The sequence below is a fragment of the Equus caballus genome, chromosome 5, assembly GCF_041296265.1.
Source record: "Equus caballus isolate H_3958 breed thoroughbred chromosome 5, TB-T2T, whole genome shotgun sequence".
NCBI lineage: Eukaryota > Metazoa > Chordata > Mammalia > Perissodactyla > Equidae > Equus > Equus caballus.
The window spans coordinates 90143007-90166763 of NC_091688.1; the positions used below are offsets into that span (position 1 = coordinate 90143007).

Genomic DNA, 23757 nt, shown 5'->3' on the forward strand with positions numbered 1-23757 from the left:
ATGTATACATTTTAAATTAAAATGTTTATATACACTTGCATCATTCTTTATGATACCCCGTTTCAACTGGCATCTTCAATAAACAGACCAACGCCCGGTCTCTGCTACAGCATAAAGGCCAGGGGGAGAGACGGGGAAATGGGGGAGGCGGAAAGATGTGTCCAGTCCCACCCCAAGCCCTAGGGAAGACGGGGGGCTGACAGAAGCCAAAGGGCTATTGTGAGGAGGAGCACAGGCAACGTGACTTAGCTCCCCAACAGACACAGGGTGACACCATGGGAAGAAAAAAAATCAATAGCATTTTGGTGACAGAAAGGAAACAAACCAATCACTTTGAGTTCAAAACTGTGAGATAAACATCCTAATATGATTCATTCGATTTCTGCTAAAAGTAGAGACCTCTTTTATTTTTCTGATTTCTCAAACACATATTTTACATCTGGCCCTTTTTAAATGTCTGATCTGAGGTCTGATCAACTCTACCTTCACACTCAGTTTTCAAATGTGGTATCGTAAAGCCTAGGAGTAATTTTCTCAATTGCATTCTGATTGTTGATATCTAATGGTTTCCCCTGTGAGAAAACTAATAGTTGGTAGGAACTGTATTGTTATCGGTAGGGCAGTGGCTAAGAAGATTCCAAAAGCAAGGAGTGCAAGGTTAATGTTTCTGGGTCCCTCCCAACCAGGTGATCTCAGTTCACTAGGCCTCTACGCATCCTGGGACGATTCACTGGGAACTTTCTTCCCACTCGGTCCCTAAGAAGCTGAGTGTGCATGGACGGCACCAGAGCAAAGGACTTGGGCATAAAGGACAATTCTCTCAGACGTTTAGGCCAAGGCTGCAAATAGGTTCAGTGTTAGATGTGGTCCACAGAAATGTTTCTTGGGTATGAGGGATTTTTAGATTTTTTTAATTAGTTGCCAACTTTTAGAAGTTGGGTGATTTCTCATAAAAATTCAAATTTTAAGTTTCTCTTGAAGACTGACACATTGCTACAAAGCAATAATAGGTAGGGTCCACACCTTTACCCAGAGCCCGCAGTTCTCGGCTCGCATTTTCAGACAACCTCTCAAGTGTAATTTCTCTCTACAAGTGGCTATCAAGCATTATACGCTGTTTCTTATACTACTATTATTCTTCGAGTGCAATCTTATTTCAAAGAAATATACATAAACACACATACACGAAACGTCATCTAGGGACAATAAAGTAGAACGGCTGGGGAAAGTCAAGTTAAAGGTAATGTCTTTTTTTAACTGAGCATTTAATATGAGACAGTTATTACTATCGTAATTTTATGGTTGAGGAAACCAAGGCTTGGAGAAGTGAAACAATTTCACCAAGGTCACAGCCAACTGGTAAGTTTAATTCTATTAAAGATTATGAGTTGCCACTGGAAACAGACATTAATTAGTTGGTTGTCTTCTCAGGACCCATTGGTCATTTGAGGGTCACTGTGGGTCAGGGGAAGCTGATTGCTCCCAGCTTCAGGGATGGGACACATGAATGGGCCAAGCCAATTGATGCCCTTCATCACAGTGACTGTGTCAAAGGCAGGCATGTGACCAAAGTCAGTTAAGTCAGAATGAATCTAAGGACTTTTCCTAGAAATTCTGAGGCAAGGACACTCTTCTCTCCCGTTCTATATGAATAAGGAAGCGGATGGCCCCAGCAGTTGCTGACCACCATCTTGGGACACAGCGTGGAGCTAAACTTAAGATGATATCTAAATCATGAAGCTGATGCCTGGGCAGCAGAGCAGAGAGAAAGGGCCAGAAACTGAGTCCCGATCACCCCGTATGGGCCCTACATAGAGCTTTGCTAACGCCAGCATCACTCTCGGACGGTTGATTTACTTCCTTTCTCTGCATAAGGCAGTTCGCTAGGGTTTTCCACCATCTCCAACGGGAAGACCCTTCACAGACACAGAATTCTGTCTAAGCAGCAAAGCGACTCTTCCAAAAACGCCTGGACGTACACAAGGGCACGGTCCATAAACAGCTCGTGTCCTTCCCGCCCTACTACCACCCCAACACACACACACTTCTCAGAATAGTTGACATCAAATCTAGTTTGTGTCCCAGAATTTAAGATTTTAACTGCACAGTCCCTTTTTTCATGTGTCCTTTCTCTCTCTGACATTTCTCAGACTTTAGAGAAGTCGGGGGTTTTTCATTTGTTTTAATTCAGCTGGTAGGGTGCTGGGGCAGATAAAAAGCAAGGAAAAGGAGGCAAGTCCCAGACGCCACGTGCGTAAGGCGCCGTTGTTGCCTGTTGAACCAAAAGGGCTGCCAAAACCTCAACCAACACCATAAAAAAACACAAGGTGCCCTTAACTATTCCTTTGATGAGACTGAACAGTGCATGACAAGTGTCAAAAGTGGAATAACTGTGCCCAAAATCTTCTTGTTCTTTAGTTAAGGTATCATTTGAGAAAAACCCAGCCCTGTTTTTATAACTCCCTGAAATCATGGGCAAAACTTAATATGCATCTCCAGGAAGAAGGCTCCACAGAGCTTTAATCCAGAGGGGACCACGTTACAAAAAAGATTACAAACCTCTAGACTCCAATTTGAGGAAATTTTTTAAAAAGGGTGATAGCTAAAATATTTTATTTTTACCCTTTTATTTATCATACTCCAGTATGATTTCACCATGGGGATTCAAAAAAAACTAAACACTATTGTTCACTTTTATTACTGGTTTATTGCATATATTTTTCCCCTAGCCTTTAAAAAGTTAAGTAGTTACCAAAACCAATTTAAAGAGTCAAAACAATATTCTACCACATTTCTCACATGAAACCATTTATAATAATATTAAAGAAAGCTGCTTAAAATGAGAATAATCATATGCTTAAAAACTACAAAGTGACTAAAAGTGAGAATGATCTAGTTTCTCTACTTCCCAGCCTAGGAATACGAGACTTCCTCTTTTAAAATAATTGTTTTCAGGTTATGAAAATTAATATGTTCCTTTTACATTTAAAATGTGAAAAACAAAAAGCCTAAAGAAAGAAATGTCATTCATAAACTCACCATCTAAAGATAACAACTGTTAACCTTTTCATACACTTACACTGAGACTCACTTTTCTTCCACATTTAAAGATAGTTTTTACAAAAATGGGGTATTACTGTACATTCTTTTGTAATCTGCCTTTTCACTGAATAAATCAAACATTTTTCCATATATAAAGGGAATTGATTATCTACTTAGATTTTTCTGAAAACATACCCTGACCACAATTTTGAGTATAATTTGTTAGATCTGTTTTCCTATGGTTAAATGACAACCTTCATTATACAAATACCCTCTGGCAGAATAAGTATTACTGGTATAATTGCTGTTTTTCTAATAAGTTACATTATATACATACTATTCAGCTATATCAAAGGAGCCACTTTACATATTAGCATTTTTGATCCCTTCATCCTATATTGCTATTTTAACTAGTAAGTTTAAAAACAGCTGAAAATGGGGCCAGCCCAGTGGCGCAGCAGTTAAGTGCACACGTTCCGCTTCTCTGCAGCCCAGGGTTTGCCAGTTTGGATCCCGGGTACAGACGTGGCACCACCTGGCAAAAAAAGCCATGCTGTGGTAGGTGTCACACATATAAAGTAGAGGAAGATGGGCATGGATGTCAGCTCAGGGCCAGTCTTCCTCAGAAAAAAGAGGAGGATTGGCAGTAGTTAGCTCAGGGCTAATCTTCCTCAAAAAAAAAAAAAAAAAAAACAGCTGGAGACTATAATTTACCTTCTATTCATGGTTGTTATTAATTCCAAATACTCCTTAAAAAACATTATAGTTCTAAGAACTCAATCACTGTTTAGGGTAAACATCTTGGGAAATTCAGATAACAAAGTTTTTAGTAGATTATAATAATTTCACTTTTCTCAGATTAAAAACATGAGCACTTAATAAAAAAAACCTTTTTTCTCCCCAAAACCCCAGTACATAGCTGTATATCCTAGCTGCAAGTCATTCTAGTTCTTCTATATGGGACACCACCACAGCACGGCCTGATGAGCTGTGCTAGGTCCGTGCCCGGGATCCAAACTGGCAAACTCTGGGCCAACCAAGCTGAGCGTGCAAACTTAACCACTCAGCCACAGGGCTGGCCCCCTAACAAAAAACAATTTTAATGAGTGTTTACAGCTAGAGTAGAAAAGAGAACATATTTAACCTGAGTCTTTTTCCAGCTGGTTCTTTTCATTAAAAACACATTTATCACTTACACTCAATATTCATCTAACACGTGCCACGCCCACAAAAGGGAACTGGCTCTTCATTTATCTTCTCCCATGGCATCTTTGTGGTAAATGTCAAGCCAACATCCAGCTAGATATAAGAAGGGCAGAACAAACTGTACTGCATAAAAAGATGATTAAGTGCTATGTTCTACCCCCCGAAAATTTGTCACTATGAGCACTTTAAACTTTTGCCAAAAAATATACGAGAGTACCACGGTCAGATAAAATGTAGTACATTTAAAACTGAACTTCTCTCCCAGACTTTCTCCCAAACTATTTCTGCATCCCAACTGCCTCATTCCCAATGATCACTCTCCTCACAGGCTCCCCGGATAGAAACCTAGGGAGCAACCTTTGCTTCTTCTGAACCTTTCCTCCTCTCTCCTTTAGCTGAGCAGCATCAACCCACCTCCTACCCCATTTCTGCCTTCGCAATATTACTCAGGCTTTTTTCTTTCTCTCAAATTCCCACTCCTACCCTAACCCCAGCCCTTATCATTTACTCCTGACTGTTGCAGTGGCCTCAGACAGGGTTTCTCCTCTAGTCAAATATAGCCACATTGCTCCTCTGGGCTTAATGCCCCCAAATCTACTTCATCATGGCATTCTTCAGTTCTGATATCTAAATGATCCCCTATTATCCTCTACAACAAGCTCAGGTTCCCCACCTCATTTTCAGAGCTCTTCTTAATAAGGCCTGGAGCTGCTTTTGTAGCCTGATTTGCAGCAGTCCCTACAAGAGTAGGCTCTTCACCGCCCTGAACACTTCCCACAGGAAACCCCCCTTGTCTACATTTTCCTTCCCATCTGCCAAGGCCATCTTCAAGTGCAATCTTCTCTAGAAATCTTTCTCACTTAGTCCAGCCTATTCATATCTTTCCCTTCTCTGAACACCAATTTAAATTTCTATAGTGTTGGGGCTGGCCCGGTGGCGCAGCGGTTAAGTGCACACGTTCTGCTTTGGCGGCCCGGGGTTCGCTGGTTGGGATCCTGGGCCGAAGACATGGCACCACTTGGCACTCCATGCTGTGGTAGGCGTCCCACATATAAAGTAGAGGAAGATGGGTATGGATGTTAGCTCAGGGCCAGTCTTCCTCAGCAAAAAGAGGAGGATTGGCAGCAGATGTTAGCTCAGGGCTAATCTTCCTGAATAAATAAATAAATAAATAAACTTCTATAGTGAACTTAAAATTTTACTCCACAATTCTGAAGATAACAAACGTCAGATTGAATCTGACTTGGAGGCCCCCACTCCACAGGTTTGGTGAGAAATTGAGTCTGGCTTTTGCTTTGGAAGTCTCTCTGCCCCTCTTGAGATATAGAGGCCTAATGCTGTGCTCAGGCCCACACGGACTCTACCCTGAAGCTCTCTGGCTAAGTCAGCCTGTCCGCTTGCAGGCTGAGCCCAGAGCACAGAGGGCCTTTCACCCCAGATTGCAAGGCCACAGCTTCTGAAGCTCTCATATCTCTATGCAACTCTATTCGGCATCCTGTCACCTCTCACGAGGAGTTCCATGGGAACAGGACACTGGTGGGACCTACAATAAACCACTCATCCCAGGCTTTCTCTTTGGGGAAGTTCCTTCCCAATCTTACCGTTTCTCCCAGCCCCCATCACTCTCTAAACCTAGAGCCCCTCCCAATCATAGACAAGTCAACTCTCAGCTGAACAGCACTTTGTTTAAATCCGCATTTCAGCACACACCAAACTTTGCAGTATACTCTAAAGAGGCAGTAACACAAGGCTAAGAACACAGGCCTTGGGAGCAAACAGGACTGGAATACTATCCTTGCCCTTCCCGCCCGCCACTGAGGGACCTTCCCTTGGTATTTAACTGTCCAAAGTCTCAGTTTACTTATCTGAAAACCCCGCAGGAATGGCATGACAAAATCTGGCAGTAACAGCAATAGTCCTGGGAGTAATGACTTCCGTTTACGTAGCACTATGCACCAAGCACTATTTTAAGCACTTCACATATGATAACTCATTTGATCCTCACAACACTTTATGGATAAGTAAACAGGCACAGAGCGGGTCAGGACCTAGTCCAAACTCACATGGGAATAAGCAGCAGAGATATGAGTTAAACCCAAGCAGCTCGGCTCAGAGTCTATGCTCTTAACCACTGCATTCTATTGCTTCTAATAAGCGTGCAATAAATGGTGGTTATTACTGCCATTAATAGAATTGATTCTCAAAGTACCTGCCTCTTTATGTAAACTGTAAGCTCCCTGAGGACAGCCGACATACTGACTCATCTGTAACTCTTGCTAGAGCGCTGGCTCTGGGGGCTCCCTTCGTGGGTTAGAAGCCTGCCCCCATCTCTCACTAGCTAGCTCTAAAACCTTGGACAAAGCACAGATTTGTATGGTTATAAGGATTAAGCGATTTCCTACTTAGAAAGTACTTAGAAAAGTGAATAGCAGCTACTGCAATGAGATACTGATACATTGCATTATTTGATATGAGACCATCCTGTCTTCCAGGATCTGGAACAGTGCCAGAGTCTTCAACAAATACTTGACAATCACTAGCTCACCTACACTGTTTTTCCTGTTTCACGTGGGTTTATCTTGTTTCCAAAATTATTCCTTCAAGAAAAGGCTACACCTTCATAATACTAATTTTTATTGAAGACTTACTATGCTCCGGAGACTGTGCTATGATTTTTTTCATATGTTTGATCGTTTAATCCTCACAATGGCCCAATGTGGCAATACTATTACCATCTTCACTTTTTGTATAAAGAAACCAAAGCATAGAAAGTTTAAGTAATTCACCCAATGTCACATTATCACATATGCCCATATGTGACAGAGGTGACATACTTAACTACCTGCCCCTTGTTTGTCTTTTGTAACTTTTTTCATATTCCCCAGGATATTTTGTAGAACTCAGTATATATGAAAAGGTACCAAAAGTGTTTGCTGGTTGAAAATTTTTTACTAGAAATAGCATGAAAAATAGAAAGTACTTCTCAGATGTTTGAAATGTCTATCTAAAAAGTCATATAAAAGTTAAAAGCCAAAGTTTCTAAATATGAAATAGTCTTAGTCTTTGAAAATGAGCACACCAGTGAAGCTGAATCATGAAGATGAGGTCCGAGTTTTCCAGCTGTGAATGACTCAAAGGACTCAGAAGTCCTTCACATACTGAACATCCTATTCTGATGGACACACAGCACAGAAATGAAACCTCTAAAAGAAGACAGCCCAGAGATCTGGGGCCAAACCTAACCCCAAAACAAAGATTATTAATGCTTTAGGAGGTAAACTTTTTCTTTCAACTCCCTTTCTGATTTTGAAAACACTTTACAGAAACATTTCAGGTCTCCTTCCACAAACCTCTTTTCATAAAGGGCAATAATCACAAATTAAAGAAATTCTCCAGGACAAATCGAGGAGAGACTCTCATCTAAGTAAAACTGAACTGAAGCCTCATAGATTTAATAGTTATTTTTCTGCAGTTAAGAGGCCTCATAGGAAACAAACCAGTTGAACTGGTCCTCGAGCCAGTTAAATGGAAGAACAGATTTTTATAGTCTTGAGAAAATCTAGGTTTACAGGGCAAACTCTGCAGGGTTGAGCTCATTGTAGAGACATGTTCCTTTTCATTGGCAAAAGGGGAAAGGAAGTGAGCCATGCCCTAAAAAAATATCACTAGACACATTCCAGCCGATACTTGATAAGGACTGGGAAGGCTGCCATCAACTCATGGCTAGAAGAAGGAAAATTTGGATCAGAAAGCAGCTGACCAGGAGAAATCACGTTAGGTATGGGAAAGCTTCCCCTATAAACTACAAATTTTTAGCAAGGGAGTCATTTAAACCAGTGGCTTTCAAATGTTTTTGTGCTGTGACCCACAGTGAGAAATATATATATATCAGGACCCATAAATACACACAAATATATATATATATATATATAACTGAAACAAACATAATGTAACTGAAACAGTATTTACCCTTACTAGGCACAAAGCACTATGAAGTTTTCAAGTCTATCCTACTTTGTGTTCTAAACTCTGGTTGAGATCCACTGGATGATGAAAACAGTGACTTAACCTCTGACCAGCACAGGAGATTGTGAGGGTGTGTTTTGTAATGGCCTTTATTTCTCCCTCAGAGCCCCACAGCCACCTTCAGAAAGCTGCAGTGGAGCACCTGCTCTTGGGACAATTGACTTGTTCTCGGGTGCTTGGGTAAAGGCCACCCAGAAGCTAGCTGTCTCCTCCACGTCTGGCCATTCCTCACTGTGCTGGCTCTTCCTCCTTCTACCTCTTAAATGCTGGAGTACCCCCCAGAGCTCTGCTTTGGTCTTTTTCACTTATTACTCTGAGTTACCAGATTTCCATGGCTTCAAACTACCTATAAATCCCATTCCCTAGGCCCCAATCCTCAACATCCATCTACCTCTTACACGTTTCCAACTGAATTCTCCCACAGATTTCAAACTCATCAGGTTCAAAAACGTATTGAAGTAACAATCTCTCTTCTCTATCTCCCCACCCAAATCGATTCCTTTTCCTCATCTCAAGGAATGGCACCACACTCAATCCCTCAACCCAAGCCACAAATCTGTGGGTCGTTCTTTGCAATCTCTTTTCCTTTACCTCTTCCTCCAATGGGTTACCAATCCTACCTTCTTACTATCCAGTGGTACGTAGGTAAATAGCTAACTTAAATCAACTCTCCAGGCTAAAAACGCCCTCACTTGCAGCACTTGCCTATGTCTGTGATGTAAATCCCACCATAGCCAATTTCAAGCAACCAACTTGATGTTACTGAACACGGAGCTGTGAAGAGATGTGCACAAACGGCTCCAACACACCACTGCCTATTCTTCAGAACTAGTTCTTATCTCCATGCCTACTGGTATTGCCTTAATTCAGGATTTCATCTTCTCTCTCCTCCACCTACACAATGGAATCTATGGATTTCCTGACCTCTATCTCATAACCCACCCCTCCATCTGACATGGTCTCCAAAATCTCTTTCCACAATCCAAGCCTCATCATGTTACTCCTCTGCCTAAACCCCTCCATTGGTTCTCCATTGCCCGCTCTTTATCTTCATATATAAGGCCCTTGATTATTTGGTCCCTACTGATTCTTGAGCTTCATCTCTTATCATGCAACTATCTATAACCTCTACTCTAACCACCCTGACATATATGGTGTTCCCAAACATACGATACTGCTCCACACCTCCGCACCTTTGCTTATTCTATTCCTGTTCCCTAGGAGAACCTTCCCCAATTTGTTCACTGAACATGCCTCTTAAGAGTCAGCTCAAATCCCCTCTCCAGGAAGTTTTCCTGAACTCCTCAGGTAGACTTGATGTCTCCCACTTGTATATCTCCAGTACATTTTAGCACCTCTAACACTCTTTATTGAGTTTCTTTCATATCCATCTCCACCCACTAGACATGAGGTTCTTGAAGGCAAGAACTGGATCTTATTCATACCTAGCAGGTAGTATGGTGATAGAGTACAGCAGACTCTCAAGAAACAGTGACTATTACTATCCTGGCAATTAGCACCCTAAGACCGAATACACCAATTGCTCAAATATTTATTGAATGAAAATATCAGTATGTTCTTGCCATCTGCCCAAGGCCAGAGGACTGCTGAGATACTCAACCTGTACCTTATAGATTGTTAGGAAGCCCAAGCTCTACTGCCATAGTCAAAGAATTGCACTGTAATTTTTTTTGGCCTATCAGCCTCTGTGTCAGCTTCCTAGGGCTGCCATAAGAAAGGACCATCCGGCTTAAACAAAAGAAATTTATTTTCTCACAGTTCTGCAGGCTAGAAGTCTGAAATCAAGCTTTCACCAAGGTTGCTTTCTTTTGAGGCCTCTCTCCTTGGCTTGTAGATGGCTATCTTCATGTTCACAAGTCATTCTCCTCTATGTGTGCCTGTATCCAAATCTCCTCTCCTTATAAGTACACCAGTCATGTTGGATCAGGGCCCACCCTAATGAGCTCATTTTAACTTAATCACTTCTTCAAAGACCCTTTCTCCAAATACAGTCATATTCTGAAGTATTAGAGATTAGGACTTCAACATATTAATTTTAGGGTGACACAATTCAGTCCATAACAGCCTTCTACTAAACTGTGAGCTCCTCAAAAGACAGGAGATATAGCTTAGTCTTCTTAGTATCAGCTGTGCTAGTGGAGTACCTGGAACACAGCAGATTCTTAATGAATTACTTGTGGGATACATAAATAAAGGACCTTCCCAAACTATAGTCCAAATCTGGATTGTGCTCCCTTCCAAATCTGGTGGCCAGCACCAAGAATGTGGCTTTACTCTTTCTCTGAAAGAAAGCTTGATGCTATCATGGTCACTAGCTAGTCCATTGCCAAACAGCCATTTATACGGCACCCAACACTGAGCAGAAAAATAAAATCCTTAAGACCAGACACCCAAAGCCAATTGACAATACCCTCCTCCCTCCAGATCCATTCTGATACACTTAGATTGAAATTAACATGTATGGCTAGAGGCGCATTTGAAGTAAAGAGAAAACCAACACTGCTCTGCCCAAAGAACAAGGTGTTAACAGCTTAGGAGAAATGGTAAAATGGACATCTGCTACTTTTTTCCTACCCAAAAGGAAACTTCTCCCTCACTGTTCTGTGTGATTTGGGTGGGCCAATCAATGATGTAGCCTACCTTCCCCACTATCAAGATGGGCATGTGACCTAATCAGTACCCCCCTCACAGGAATTTGAATCCTGAGTGGAGTAAAATGAAGATAAGAAAAAATTGAAGGGAATCAATTACGCCAGTGCCATGAAATATTCCTGGTTCACACATCCCTGAAACAGCCTTAGTTCCTGACCCTCCCAAGGCTTGATCGACACTGTCTCTGTTTCTGAGACCTACCTGATAGTCTTCTCAAAAATTTCATTAAATTAGGAAGTGTTTATTTTGTAGCTCTCAATCAAAGAATCTTGGCACATATAATGGTCCCTTGAGTGGAATGTGGCTAGGGGTGGATCTAAAATATGGAAATGGGAGCAGGCAGTAAAGATTCTCCCATCCATGGCTGAGATATTCATGTGCTCATCATCCTTGTTATGCCACTGCAAAGCAGCCAACTATACTACTCCATCCCGTATTTTGGGGGACAGTCCACATGCCTCCACAGGCTAAATCTTTTGAGAAGTTAGTAGAAAAGTGTCAAAATACTGGAGTGTATGGCCATTTCTAACAGCTCTTGGTAAACTCCTAGAAATGACTCAGCTTCAGACAAGATGGCCTATGTGAATGTGGAGAAGAAAAAATTCTGCCCCATCTAGACTGGCCCTCTTCTCTGGGTAGGAATCCAAGATAGTAGCGAGTCAGATAGTCACAAAGGACTATGAAATTTGAACCAACGCATCAATGATAATGCTAGAAAACACAGGAAAGAAGGAAACAGCGAAAGACAGGATTCACACCAAGAATATTTGGGGAGGCCTGATCCTCCAAGTACCTCCCAATTTATCTCCCCTCCCCAACAGAGCCAAGTCCTGGGAGGAAGTCAGAGGATGAGGAACAAACTAGTGTTGCCTTTACCCCAGAGGCAAAAAGATAATGGCAAAAAGATAAGTAGCAAAATTAAGGGCTGAAGGATGGGCAGAGCAGCAAGGCCTACTTCTAAGAGGAAAGTCCCTAGGCTAGGGCCCAGAGTCAAGGACCAAGCCAGAGTGGCAAATGCACATAGACCAGTAGATTTAAGCTGGGTTGAGCTGAGCTAAGCTGCCATAGAAACCTTGGAACATAAAAAACTACCACTGCTCCAAAATCAATTTCCACATATCCTAACCCACAGCACCACCAGAATTTGGGATGCTGAAATAATATACCCACATCAGGAAAATCTTACCCAGTTCCTTCTCAAATGTGTCCACGGAATTCATATGAGGCAACAGAAAGCAGGTTCAATAATAGCCAGGCACATAAGGCAGTGCAGTACGCCAACCAGCTACATGTGTCTCAGATATTGAAGGAAAAAATCTAATCATGAAGCAATAATAACTAAATACAATAGCCTCCATAAAGTCCAAGACTAACACCAACCTAGCATCCAAGTTAAGGTGTATCAGCAACTTTCTACAAAGATACAGGAACCACAAGATTTAGACGCAGACGATAGGAAAGAAAATGGGAAAAGATTAACTCTGGAAAATAGATTATAGGTTAGAGTTAATTGTAGAAAGACATTATATTCCTTGAGTTGTGGTAAGAGAATGACTGAGTTACAAAGAGTCTAAATCAAATAAGAATATTTATCTCAAGCTGCCTACATCCTATCAGTTTATATGCTATGATACCTGAGGAGTTGGTGAGCAAACAAAGCCATTTCTAAAGGAGCTGCTGGGTAGAAAGCTGGGTGCTGCCCACTTCTTCTGGGGGAAGGGAGCTCAGATGTTGCAACGCGCCAGGCAGAATCAGTGTCTATAGCATTGATTCCTAGAATGGTCTCTCTGGGAGCAGCACCAGCATGAGGCATCCTTTTCTTACATCATCTGTGGAACTCTGTCTCCCACAAGTAATATCACCTACACTGTATTTCTATTAAATGGCACAGAATCACTTAGAAGCAGAGAAAATTTCCACTTCCACATGGCTAGGATCTGTCACTTACTCACCAAGGGAGGGGAAATGTAATTCCCCAGACCCCCCGGATTCTCCCACCATTTCCATTAAGTGCCCTGAGAAAAACAGCCATTAGAGACAAACTATAAGGAATACTTACATTCTATAAGCAAAGGAAAGAACATAAGGTGGGTGGGGTCATGGATGAGTAAGGGCAGGCCTAGAATGATTATTCTGAAGATATTTTAACAGTGATGAACAGTAGGCCATCATTTGGCTTATTAAAATAGTGCTGGGTAGTGAGAGAGAAGCTGGCACATTTTCCTGTAGATGAGGTGGCCCTGGGGGTTTGAACAACAGTTGGAACACAGCTGCCATGGCTAAAACCAAGCAAGTACAGATGCCACACCAAAGTGGAAGTAATCTCATATCATCCCCTGCTGCCAAATTCAAAATGCCAATGGAGGAAAAGTATTGAAGGAAGTCTTTAAAATAGACTAGATAACTGTTTTAAATACCAATTCTGTGTGTAACTAAAGTTTTTGCCGTTGAGGTCTATGAACAGCAGTTATTAAGTTTAGAGAGCTCAATCAAATGTCCGACTGCTCAGCAAGATGAATGAAATACAACGTGCTCTCTTAGAGTTTGGAATAGCCCCAAAGTCAAAGTCACTGGACATTATTAGACTTTGTAACTCCAAACGTCCTTTAGAAAACGTCCCTCTAGCAATATTTTTCTCCTTCAAGAGCTGTTTCCCTTATAGTGCCGTCCATCATTTTCTATGTTCTCAACCGACAGACTAAAAGTACATGGCACCACTTCTCAGTTCTCATTTCTCTTGGAAAGATAAGCCAAGGAAGGGAACATTTCACACACACACACAACCAACTTACCAAATGCTTTCTTAGGTTCTATTAACTTCAATGTAAAGAGTTCCTCTTTTTTTAATTCCTTTAACTTCTTAGCAACATCATAATGACGCCATCCAACGATATTTTCTCCATTTATGCATTCGATATGATCGCCCACACAGATTGTTTTAACTGAGTCAATTGTGCTACCATCTTTAATTCTCTGAAAGAAAATTAAAGATAACATATAAAATACAATTGTGTAACATTACTTTTCATGCTCTTGAGACATCATATACAATATATTGACATATTAGCAGTGCAGTTTAATGTTCAGTTAAAGACGGAAGGCCAAGGCAACAAAGGACAACCATCTCACCTCATTCGGAATTCCGCTCCATCAGCCACCGCCTCCTCTGAAAAGCTTTTCCTGACATCCCCCAGTCTACCTCCCCCAAGACTGGGGAAGGTGCCACTCTCATACCTCTATAGTAATTTTTGCTACATATGCTGAGCTCTAAGCTAAGCACTTAACATTCGTCATCTCATTTAATTCTAACAACCTTTATGAGATTCTCATGTCATAGATCTGGAAAATTGAGGGTTAGGAAGATCAAGGAATTTGCCAAGTTCAACACACCCTAGTGTGATTGTTCATTATGGCTCATCCTCCATTACTGAACTGTGATATCCTTGGGGACAAAGATGGTCTTATTCACCGCTGCATGCCCTGTGCCTAGACAATGCCTGCCCAGCAAAGTCCCTCCATGAGTGACTGCTGAAGCATTTCAACTTGAGGCCCATTGCATGAGAACAGAGACTGAGCTTCTTCTACTGAGTATGTTTTTTAAACCTTAGTTACAAATGCAGTGATTCAAGAACTGGGACAACTTTAGCTAAGAACACTGGTAACTGGTAAGGGACAGGTGTGGTTACCATTTGGAGAGCCAGTAAGAGTGATTTTAGACTATCATTTTTCATTTATATATTTCAGGTGAGGAGAACTTAGGATCCACGGGAAAACTTCAAATTGATCTTTTTAAAATCTATCTTACTTCTATACAATAAATCTATAGTGCAGAGTCTCAAAATGAGGCCTAAGACTCCCTAAGACAGACGGCACCAAGAATTTCTGAAAGGATTTTAGGGACAAGAGCTCCAGAAATCTCCATACAGGTTACAGCCCTACAAAAGTTGTACAAATTCTACCAAGGGAGTGAGGGATGGGGCAAAACGAAGGCCACACTCTGCCTCAGGAGTCACAAATCCTTCACGGGAATGACAGGACAGAAGTATTAGGGGTTGCTACTATGGTGTAATAAAAGCACGTGTGTTCCCCACTCTTGCCAGCTGAAGGAGTACCGTCCTCTGAATCAGCAGGGTGACTGATCCTGTGTCCAAGAGTTAAGAGAAAAACTGACCTCACGTACCCCAGCATGTCTCCATATTATCAGGAAAAAAAAATTGTGAAAGGCTAACCTAGGAAGGTTAGGCAGTTTTAATTTTTAAATTTTATTACTATACAGTCATGAGTCATTTAACAACGGGGACGCATTCTGAGAAATGCATCCTTAGGTGATTTTGTCGCTGTTCGAACATCACAGAGTGTCTTACACACACCTAGATGGTATATCCTGCTACACACCTAGGCTACATGGTACTCATCTCATGGGACCACCACTGTATACGCAGTCCGTTGTTGACTGAAACGTCATTATGTGGTGCATGACTGAATACCAAAACTCAGAAGAGGTTTCTTTTTCACCTCAAAATTTTAAGCACATTGCTACGTTCATTGTAATAATAACTGTTAATAGGCTTTGTGCAAATGAAACAATAATGCCAACTCAAACAGAGCTCATTATTTATAATTACAAATAGTGAATTATAAAGCAAAGAAACCAGAAACTTCATAATCTGACTGACGTTGTTTTATTATAAGTCCATATTAGCATTATAAGCTAACAGAAACAAAAGTAACCACAACACACCACTCAGTACAACTGGAGTCTCTAAACTGTCACAGAAAAATAAGCAAGATTAAACAAAAGACTAGAGTCTAAAAAACAAAGAAAAAATCTCTATTAAATATTCTGTCACCTGATCACCCTTAAGCCATTAGAGAACGTGAAAATCTTTAACTATGGCTTTCTTAATTTTTAATTCTAATTTATCTCTTGATACCTTCTGAACACATTTTTTTCCTTTGTCAACTACACTATACAAATTTCAGTGTCCCATCACATATTTTTAGTTTTTTAAGACATTGTTATAACTTTATTAAAAATAAGCATTACATTAAATTAATTGAGAGATTTTAAAGATATGTATGAATCTTCCCAATAAATTAAAAGTCAGAGTAATGGAAATTTAGGTTTGCCTGGACCTATGAATGGCCACAGAGGTCACCAGCAGAATGCCCAGACGGTGGGAGGAAAGGCAGTTACCGGAAGTCAGAGCAGGCAGCAAGGCGAGAATCCAGGTGGGCAAGAGAAGAGTCAGAGCATATGTAATCATCAGGGGCAGCGGATAAGGATCTAGGATGAAGAGACAGGAAAATCAACATAAGAAATCTGGAGAAGAGAACCATAAGGTGGACCAGACGTAGAAGCAAAGTGGGAGACACTGATTATATATTTTGTGGTACCCAAGCCTTGGCCTCCCTTGTGCATAGACTAAAGGTAGCAATTGAGACAAGATTCCAAAATCTAATATACTTTGATAATCACATCATAACTTGATAGAGATTGATAACATTGCTAAAAGTGCTACTTGGAAACAAAGGACTAGGAAGAAAAAAGGAGAGGCATTAATTCTATACTTATATTTACTGAGTCACAATATCATTCTCTATAACACTTGGAACTTTGTCCCATCTGGCTTTGGAGCTTAATGCTGCAAAAAGCAGAGAAGACAAATATTTTTTGGAGATAGGATTTACAACATGACTAAACTTCGAGGTTCCTAACCATTTCAGACCATTATTATAGTATCGTCCATCATTCCATCCCCTATATTTACAGAACTCTGTCTTCTCAGCACAGAGATCAGCAGGCCTCTAGGGCAGCGTCCCACCCTCTTCAAAGTCTTAGGCATCAGATCCAAGGTTGTTTGTCAGATTCAAGGTTGTCTGAGCTGCATGCCCTCCTGCCACAGTCAGCTCTGCTGGCTGAACCTTTGAGATCTGTGCTGCTGAACCTCTCAACACTGTCCTCAAACCTTGTTTCATAATGATAAACTAACATTCATTTAACAATGCGAACAGTTATTTCATTTAGTCCTCACAACAAGCTTCATTCCAGTAATGAATGGGCAAAACAAGGTACAATGATTACATGGCTTGACCAAAATAACACAACAGACAACAGAACTGGGTTTCAAACAAAGGTGGTACCACCGCAGACTCTAGGACCCTAAATTATGAAGAAGCCCAAAATATTTACCATCTAGCCCTTTACACAGATGTTTGCCAACTCCAGTCTTCAACTGTTCTAGGAATGTATGGGTTTTGTTATAAGCACACTCTGAATTTTCTGATTAAATTACCTACATAGTCTTGTTCTGAGAAACTTAGAGACTTAGGTACTAAAATCATGAATGTTTAATCTGTTATCTTTTCACCTGAAATATTTCATCATGTACTATATTTATTTAATTTATTTAAACTAAAAACAAAAACAAAAATAATTCACTCATTCCTCTCACCCTCCACATCCCACCTCTGGCAACCACCAATCTGTTCCCTGTATCCTTGAGCTTAGTTGCTTTTAGACATTTTTTTTTTAATTCCACACATGCGATAGATCGTACACTATTTGTCTTTCCCTGTCTGACTTATTTAATTTAGCATAATGCCCTCAAGGTTCATCCATGTTGTCACAAACAGCAAGATTTCATTCTTTTTTATGGCTGAAAAATACACCATTATTTATATATAAACTACAATTTCTTTATCCATTAATCCATCAATGGACATTTAAGTTGTTTCTATATCTTGGATATTGTAAATAATGCCGCAATGAACATAGGGGTGCATATATCTTTCCAAATTAGTGTTTTCATTTTCTTCAGATAAATACTCAGAAGTGGAATTGATCATATGGTAGTTCTCTCTTTAATCTTTTAAGGAATCTCCATACTTTTTCCCAGAGTGGCTACACAAATTTACATTCCTACCAACAGTACACAAGGATTCCCTTTTCTGCATAACCTTGCCAACACTTTTTATTTCTATTGTTTTTGATAACAGCCATTCTAACAGGTGTGAGAGGTAATATCTCATTGTGGTTTTGATTTGCATCTCCTTGATGATTAGTGATGTTGAGCACATTTTCATGTACCTGGCAGTCACTTGTATGTCTTCTTTGGAAAGATAACTGTTCAGATCTTCTGCCCATTTTTTAATCAAATTGGGGTTTTTTGGCTATGGAGTTGTATGAGTCTTTATATACTTTGGATATTAACCCCTTATCAGATATATGATTTGCAAATATTTTCTCCCATTCAGTAGGTTGCCTTTTTATTCTGTTGATGATTTCCTTTGCTGTGCAGCTTTTTAGTTTGATATAGTCCCACTTGTTTATTTTTGCTTCTGTTGCCTTCGCTTTTGGCGTTAAATTCAAAAATCATCACTAAGACCTATGTCAAGAAGCTTACAACCTACGTTTGCTTCTAGGAGTCTTTTAGCTTCAGGTCTTACACTCAAGTCTTTAAATCCATTCTGAGTTAATTGTTGTGTATGATGTAAGATAGTGGCCAGTTTCATTCTTTTGCAACTCACTGTCCAATTTTCCCAACACCCTTTATTGAGGCCATCCTTATATAGAGACTGTCCTTTCCCCATTGTATATCCTTGGCTCCCTTGTCATAAATTAATTGACCACTTTTGTGTGGGTTTATTTCTGGGCTCTCTATTCTGTTCCATTGACCTAGTGTCTGTTTTTATGCCAATAGGGAATACTATAGCTTTAATTACTATAGCTTTGTAATATAATTTGAAATCAGGGAGAGTGATGCCTCCAGCTTTGTTCTTCTTTCTCAGGATTGCTTTGGCTATTTAGGGTCTTTTATGGTTCCACACAAATTTTAGGACTGTTTGTTCTATTTCTGTGAAAAACGCCGTTGGAATTTTGATAGGGATTGCATTGAATCTGAAGATTGTTTTGGGTAGTATGGACATTTTAACAATATTAATTCTTCCCATCCACAAGCATGAGATATCTTTCCATTTATTTGTTCCTTCTTAAATTTCTTTCATCAATGTCTTATATTTTGCAATATATAGGTCTTTCACCTCCTTGGTTAAGTTTATTCCTGGGTATTTCATTCTTTTTGATGCAATTATAAATGGGATTGTTTTCTTAATTTCTCTTTCTGATAGTCATTATTAGTGTACAGAACACAGCCAACTTTTGCGTATTGATTTTGTATCCTGCAACTTTACTGAATTCATTTATTAGTTCTAACAGTTTTCTGATGAAGCCTTAAGGGTTTTCTACATATAATATCATGTCATATGCAAATAGTGAAAGTCTTACTTCTTCTTTTCCAATTTGGGTGCCTTTTCTTTCTTTTTCTTGCCTGATTGCTCTGCCCAAGACTTCCAATACTATGTTGAATAAAAGTGGCAAGAACGGGCATCCTTGTCTGTACCTGATTTTAGAGGAAAAGCTTTCAGCTTTTCATCATTGAGTATAATATTAGCTGTGGGCTTGTCATATATGGCCTTTATTATATTGAGGTATAGTCCCTCTATACCCACTTGGTTGAGAGTTTTTATCATAAGTGGATGTTGAATTTTGTCAGATGCTTTTTCTGCATCTATTCAGATGATCATTTATCCTTCATTTTGTTAATGTGGTTTATCACATTCATTGATTTGTGGATACTGAACCAATCTTGCATCCCTGGAATAATTCCCAATTGATCATCTTTTTAATGTATTGTTGTATTTGATTTGCTAATATTTTATCGAAGATTTTTGCATCTATGTTCATCAGGGATATTGGCCTGCAATTTTCTTTTCTTGTGGCATCCTTATCTGGTTTTGGTATCAGGGTAATGCTGGCCTCGTAAAATGAGTTTCAAAGAGTTCCCTTCACTTCTATTTTTTTGGAAGAATTTGAAGAGGATAGGTATTAATTCTTCATTGAATGTTTGGTAGAATTTACCAGTGAATCCATCTGGTCCTAGACTTTTTTTGTTGAGAGGTTTTTGCTTACTGATTCAATCTCCTTACTAGTAATCAGTCTGTTCAGATTTTCTATTTCAACATGATTCAGTCTTGGTAGGTTGTATGTTTCTAGGAATTTATCTATTTCTTCTAGGTTGTCCAACTTGTTAGCATATAATTGTTCATAGTAGTCTCATATAATCCTTTGTATTCTGTCATATCAGTTGTAACTCTCCTTTCATTTCTGATTTTATTTGAGTCTTTTTTCTTGGTGAGTCTAGCTAAAGGTTTGTCAGTTTTGTTTACCTTTTCAAAGAACCAGGTCTTAGTTTCATTGATCTTTTCTTTTTTTTTTTTTTTTTTTTGAGGAAGATTAGCCCTGAGTTAACTACTGCCAGTCCTCCTTTTCTTTGCTGAGGAAGCCTGGCCCTGAGCTAACATCCGTGCCCATCTTCCTCTACTTTACATGTGGGACACCTACCACAGCATGGCGTTCCAAGCGGTGCCATGTCCGCACCCGGGATCTGAACCGGCGAACCCCGGACCGCTAAGAAGCAGAACATGCGAACTTAAACACTGTGCCACCGGGCCAGCCCCTCATGGATCTTTTCTATTGTCTTTTTAGTCTCTCTTTCCTTTATTTCTGCTCTTATCTTTATTTCCTTCCCTCTACTAATTTTGGGCTTCATTTGTTCTTTTTCTAGTTCCTTGAAGTATAAAGTTAGGGTGTTTGCAACTTTTCTTATTTCTTGAGGTAAGCCTATATCACCGTGAACTTCCTCTTAGAACTGTTTTTGTTGCATCCCCTAAATGCAGAACCATGCAACATATTAAATGCATTTCTCTGCCATTGATCTTATCTCATAATTATGTAATGCATTACTATTGCTATTATTAAATTACAAATTATGAGTATTGTCAAACATTTTATATGTCATTACTTTATACTCAAATAACCCTACACAGTATGTGCTAGTATTCCCTTTGAAAGAAGGCTCAGAGAAGTTTAACAACTTGTCCAAGATCACACAGCAAGTAAATAATGGTTGGACCAAGACTAAAAGCAGGCCTGAGGGCTTCTAAAGCCCATGCTCCTATGCACCACACTGCACCGCCTCCCTAAGCAGAGAATCCTTCCTCCTTACCCTTACCTGAATCCATACTACACTGTCCTACTCTGACTTTCAGCCACTGCTGGAAGCATATCAAGTACTCACTTCAGCGGCATATACACAAAAATTGGAAACACACAGAAAAGATGAGCAGGCTCCCTGCACAAGGATGACACGCAAACTGGAACATTCCATCTTTTTCTGCTTATCTTGATGAAAAGAAACTCTGGAAGGGTAAGCCAGAAATTAATGAAATTGATTACTTCCCAGGAAAGGGAGAAATGAGTAACGGGATAGAAGGGATGGGGAAGAGTGACCCATCTCTGAATATATCTTTTCATAAGTTTTGGCTTTTGAAACACATTGGTATTTTATGTAGTCAGAAAATAAAATCAAAACAAGGATGAGGGGAGAAATACAAACTCAATTCAAAGAGAAGCAATTGGATTCAACAGTATTTCAAATGAATAGCATAATCACCAGGGGGAAAGGGGCAGGAAAGAAGCTATTCCAGGGGGCCAGCCCAGTGGCACAACGGTTAAGCTCACACATCCTGCTTCTCGATGACCTGGGGTTTGCCGGATCGGATCCCGGGTGCGGACATGGCACCACTTGGCACGCCATTCTGTGGCAGGCATCCCACATATAAAGTAGAGGAAGATGGGCATGGATGTTAGCTCAGGGCCAGTCTTCCTCAGCAAAAAGAGGAGGACTGGCAGTAGTTAGCTCAGGGCTAATCTTCCTAAAAAAAAAAAAAAAAAAAACCCTATTCCAAGTAACTTCTGAATAGAATACTTTGATTATATACATATATTTAAAGACAAAAAATGCATATAAATCTTGAACTCTTCTTAATAGGTTTATTCTTCATAGTAATATGGATACAGCAATTCTGAAACTATTTTGCGTATATTGTATGTCTAAGCAAATGAGTAAATATTATAAAGATTTTAAAAAGTAAATATTTTAATGTGGAAGCCAAGGAAGAACACTGTGAGGCAGCATTAAAAATGGAGGCATAATTATAAATTCATAACTTCTAAAGTACATTTTTCCAGCCCTGCCACTGAAAGGTCGTAGTAACAATGACACTCCAGCAGCAATAAATGAGTGCAACCAGCATCCAAAGCTTTATTTCGAAATACTAGTCCTGACTAAAAAAACCAAAGCTCCTTGAAGAAATGGTTGATTCCAGGCCCGGGGAAAAGATAAACGATGAACGTAGAATATCTTGTGCCAAAAAGGAAGGAACTTCACAATAAGATGCTGGGGGCCATGTCAAAAAGACTCAGGAGCCAGCTGAAGGGGACTCCTGCAGGTCAAATCTTAAAAAATTTGAGCATCGAAATAAGTGATGGTAATGGACTATAACCCACTGAATAAAATAAGAAATCATGTGTCCGTACTGATAAATAGATAAGTAAATAAATAAGTGGAATGCCTTTTTACAATAGAATGTTTTAAAGAAATATATGAGAAATGATGGAATTAGAAAAATCACCATTTTGAAACCATTATAGTAAAAACTGATTCAGGCAAAACTCATCAACAGATGCTAAATCTGTGGGGTGCAAGAGAACAGGGTATTTTCATAATCTCAAAATACCTCCCCACAAATTCTTAATTACAAAGGAAAATACGATAACTTGGCAGTGAATAAGACTGGCAGACACTATCTTAGAGAAGCGACAAAAATTAACGTCATAAACAGACAAACTAACATAATGCACTTTCTGATGTGGTGCACTGAGAAAGACATGACATCACTTACCTACCTACTTTTCCTGCCAAAAATACATACACTGTTTCTCAACATGAAGAAACATCAGAGAGGCCAAATTGAGGGACATCCTCTAAAAATCTGAGGAATTGTTGTAGAATAAAGACAACTAAAAAGACATGACAACTAAATGAAATGCATGGTCCTGGATTGGACCTATACTAGAGCAAAAAAATGCTACAGAAAACATTAGGACAACTGATGAAACTGCAATATGGACATGAGACTGAAAGTATTGGATCAATGTTAGATTTTATGAATTTCCTAATTGCACTGCAGTTATATATAAGACAATATCCTTGTTCTTAGTAACTACATTCTGAAGTATCAATGGGTAAAGGGGCATAATACATGCAATCCAATTTTTCAAATGGCTCAGGAAAGATTACATATATTTTTATTTATGGGAATAACAATACAGCAAATGTGGCAAATGGAAAAAATTGGAGATTTGGGTAAAGGGTATTATGGAAGTTCTCTGTATTATTATTACAATCTTTCAGTAAGTTTGAAATTACCCCCCACGCACAATTTTTTTTAAAATCATATTAACCATGTACACAGTATGACATTCATCTCTCTTCTACGTGGACCTGTGAGTTGGCAGTTTGGCTTACACTCCACTTTCTCTTTGCCACTATGTTCTCTGCCTCCAGAGGACTAGTGACTAGTACTCTGAGGCAGGCACGTATTCAATGAGGCGTTAAAAAAAAATAGGAACACAAGCTCTGAACATCAGATGCTAAGATCTAAAAAGTCCACGCATGTTTGCAAAACTTCCAAGCCCTCCCCTGCTGACATTAGAAAGGCATTGCTGCATGTGTCTCATGTCCTGAGCTTCCCCCGGATAATCCCACATGACTTTCCCAACTCACGGATTTTCCATTTGGTCACCCACTCAACCTTCAGCACAGTCATATCTCTTGCAGAGCTAAAAATAGCCATTCTATCAAGTGGGAAGTTAAATAAAGTACTATTTACAGTGAAGAAGATAAC

General features: G+C 39.8%; 1 protein-coding gene and 1 non-coding gene across 4 annotated transcripts in view; one reads left to right on the top strand and one right to left on the bottom strand.

Moving 5' to 3' along the window:
* The window catches only part of GIPC2 (GIPC PDZ domain containing family member 2), a 76542-nt gene that overhangs the window by 18029 nt on the left and 34756 nt on the right, over window positions 1–23757 (bottom strand). For all 3 annotated transcript variants that reach the window (XM_014740030.3, XM_070267473.1, XM_070267474.1), the window contains exon 3: window positions 13740–13920. In XM_014740030.3, coding sequence (XP_014595516.2) covers window positions 13740–13920 — 181 coding nt within the window. The remainder of the gene's footprint in view (window positions 1–13739; window positions 13921–23757) is intronic.
* LOC111773680 (U6 spliceosomal RNA) lies at window positions 21079–21182 on the top strand. Its single transcript, XR_002808376.1, has one exon. It is a non-coding gene; the product is annotated as a U6 spliceosomal RNA (small nuclear RNA).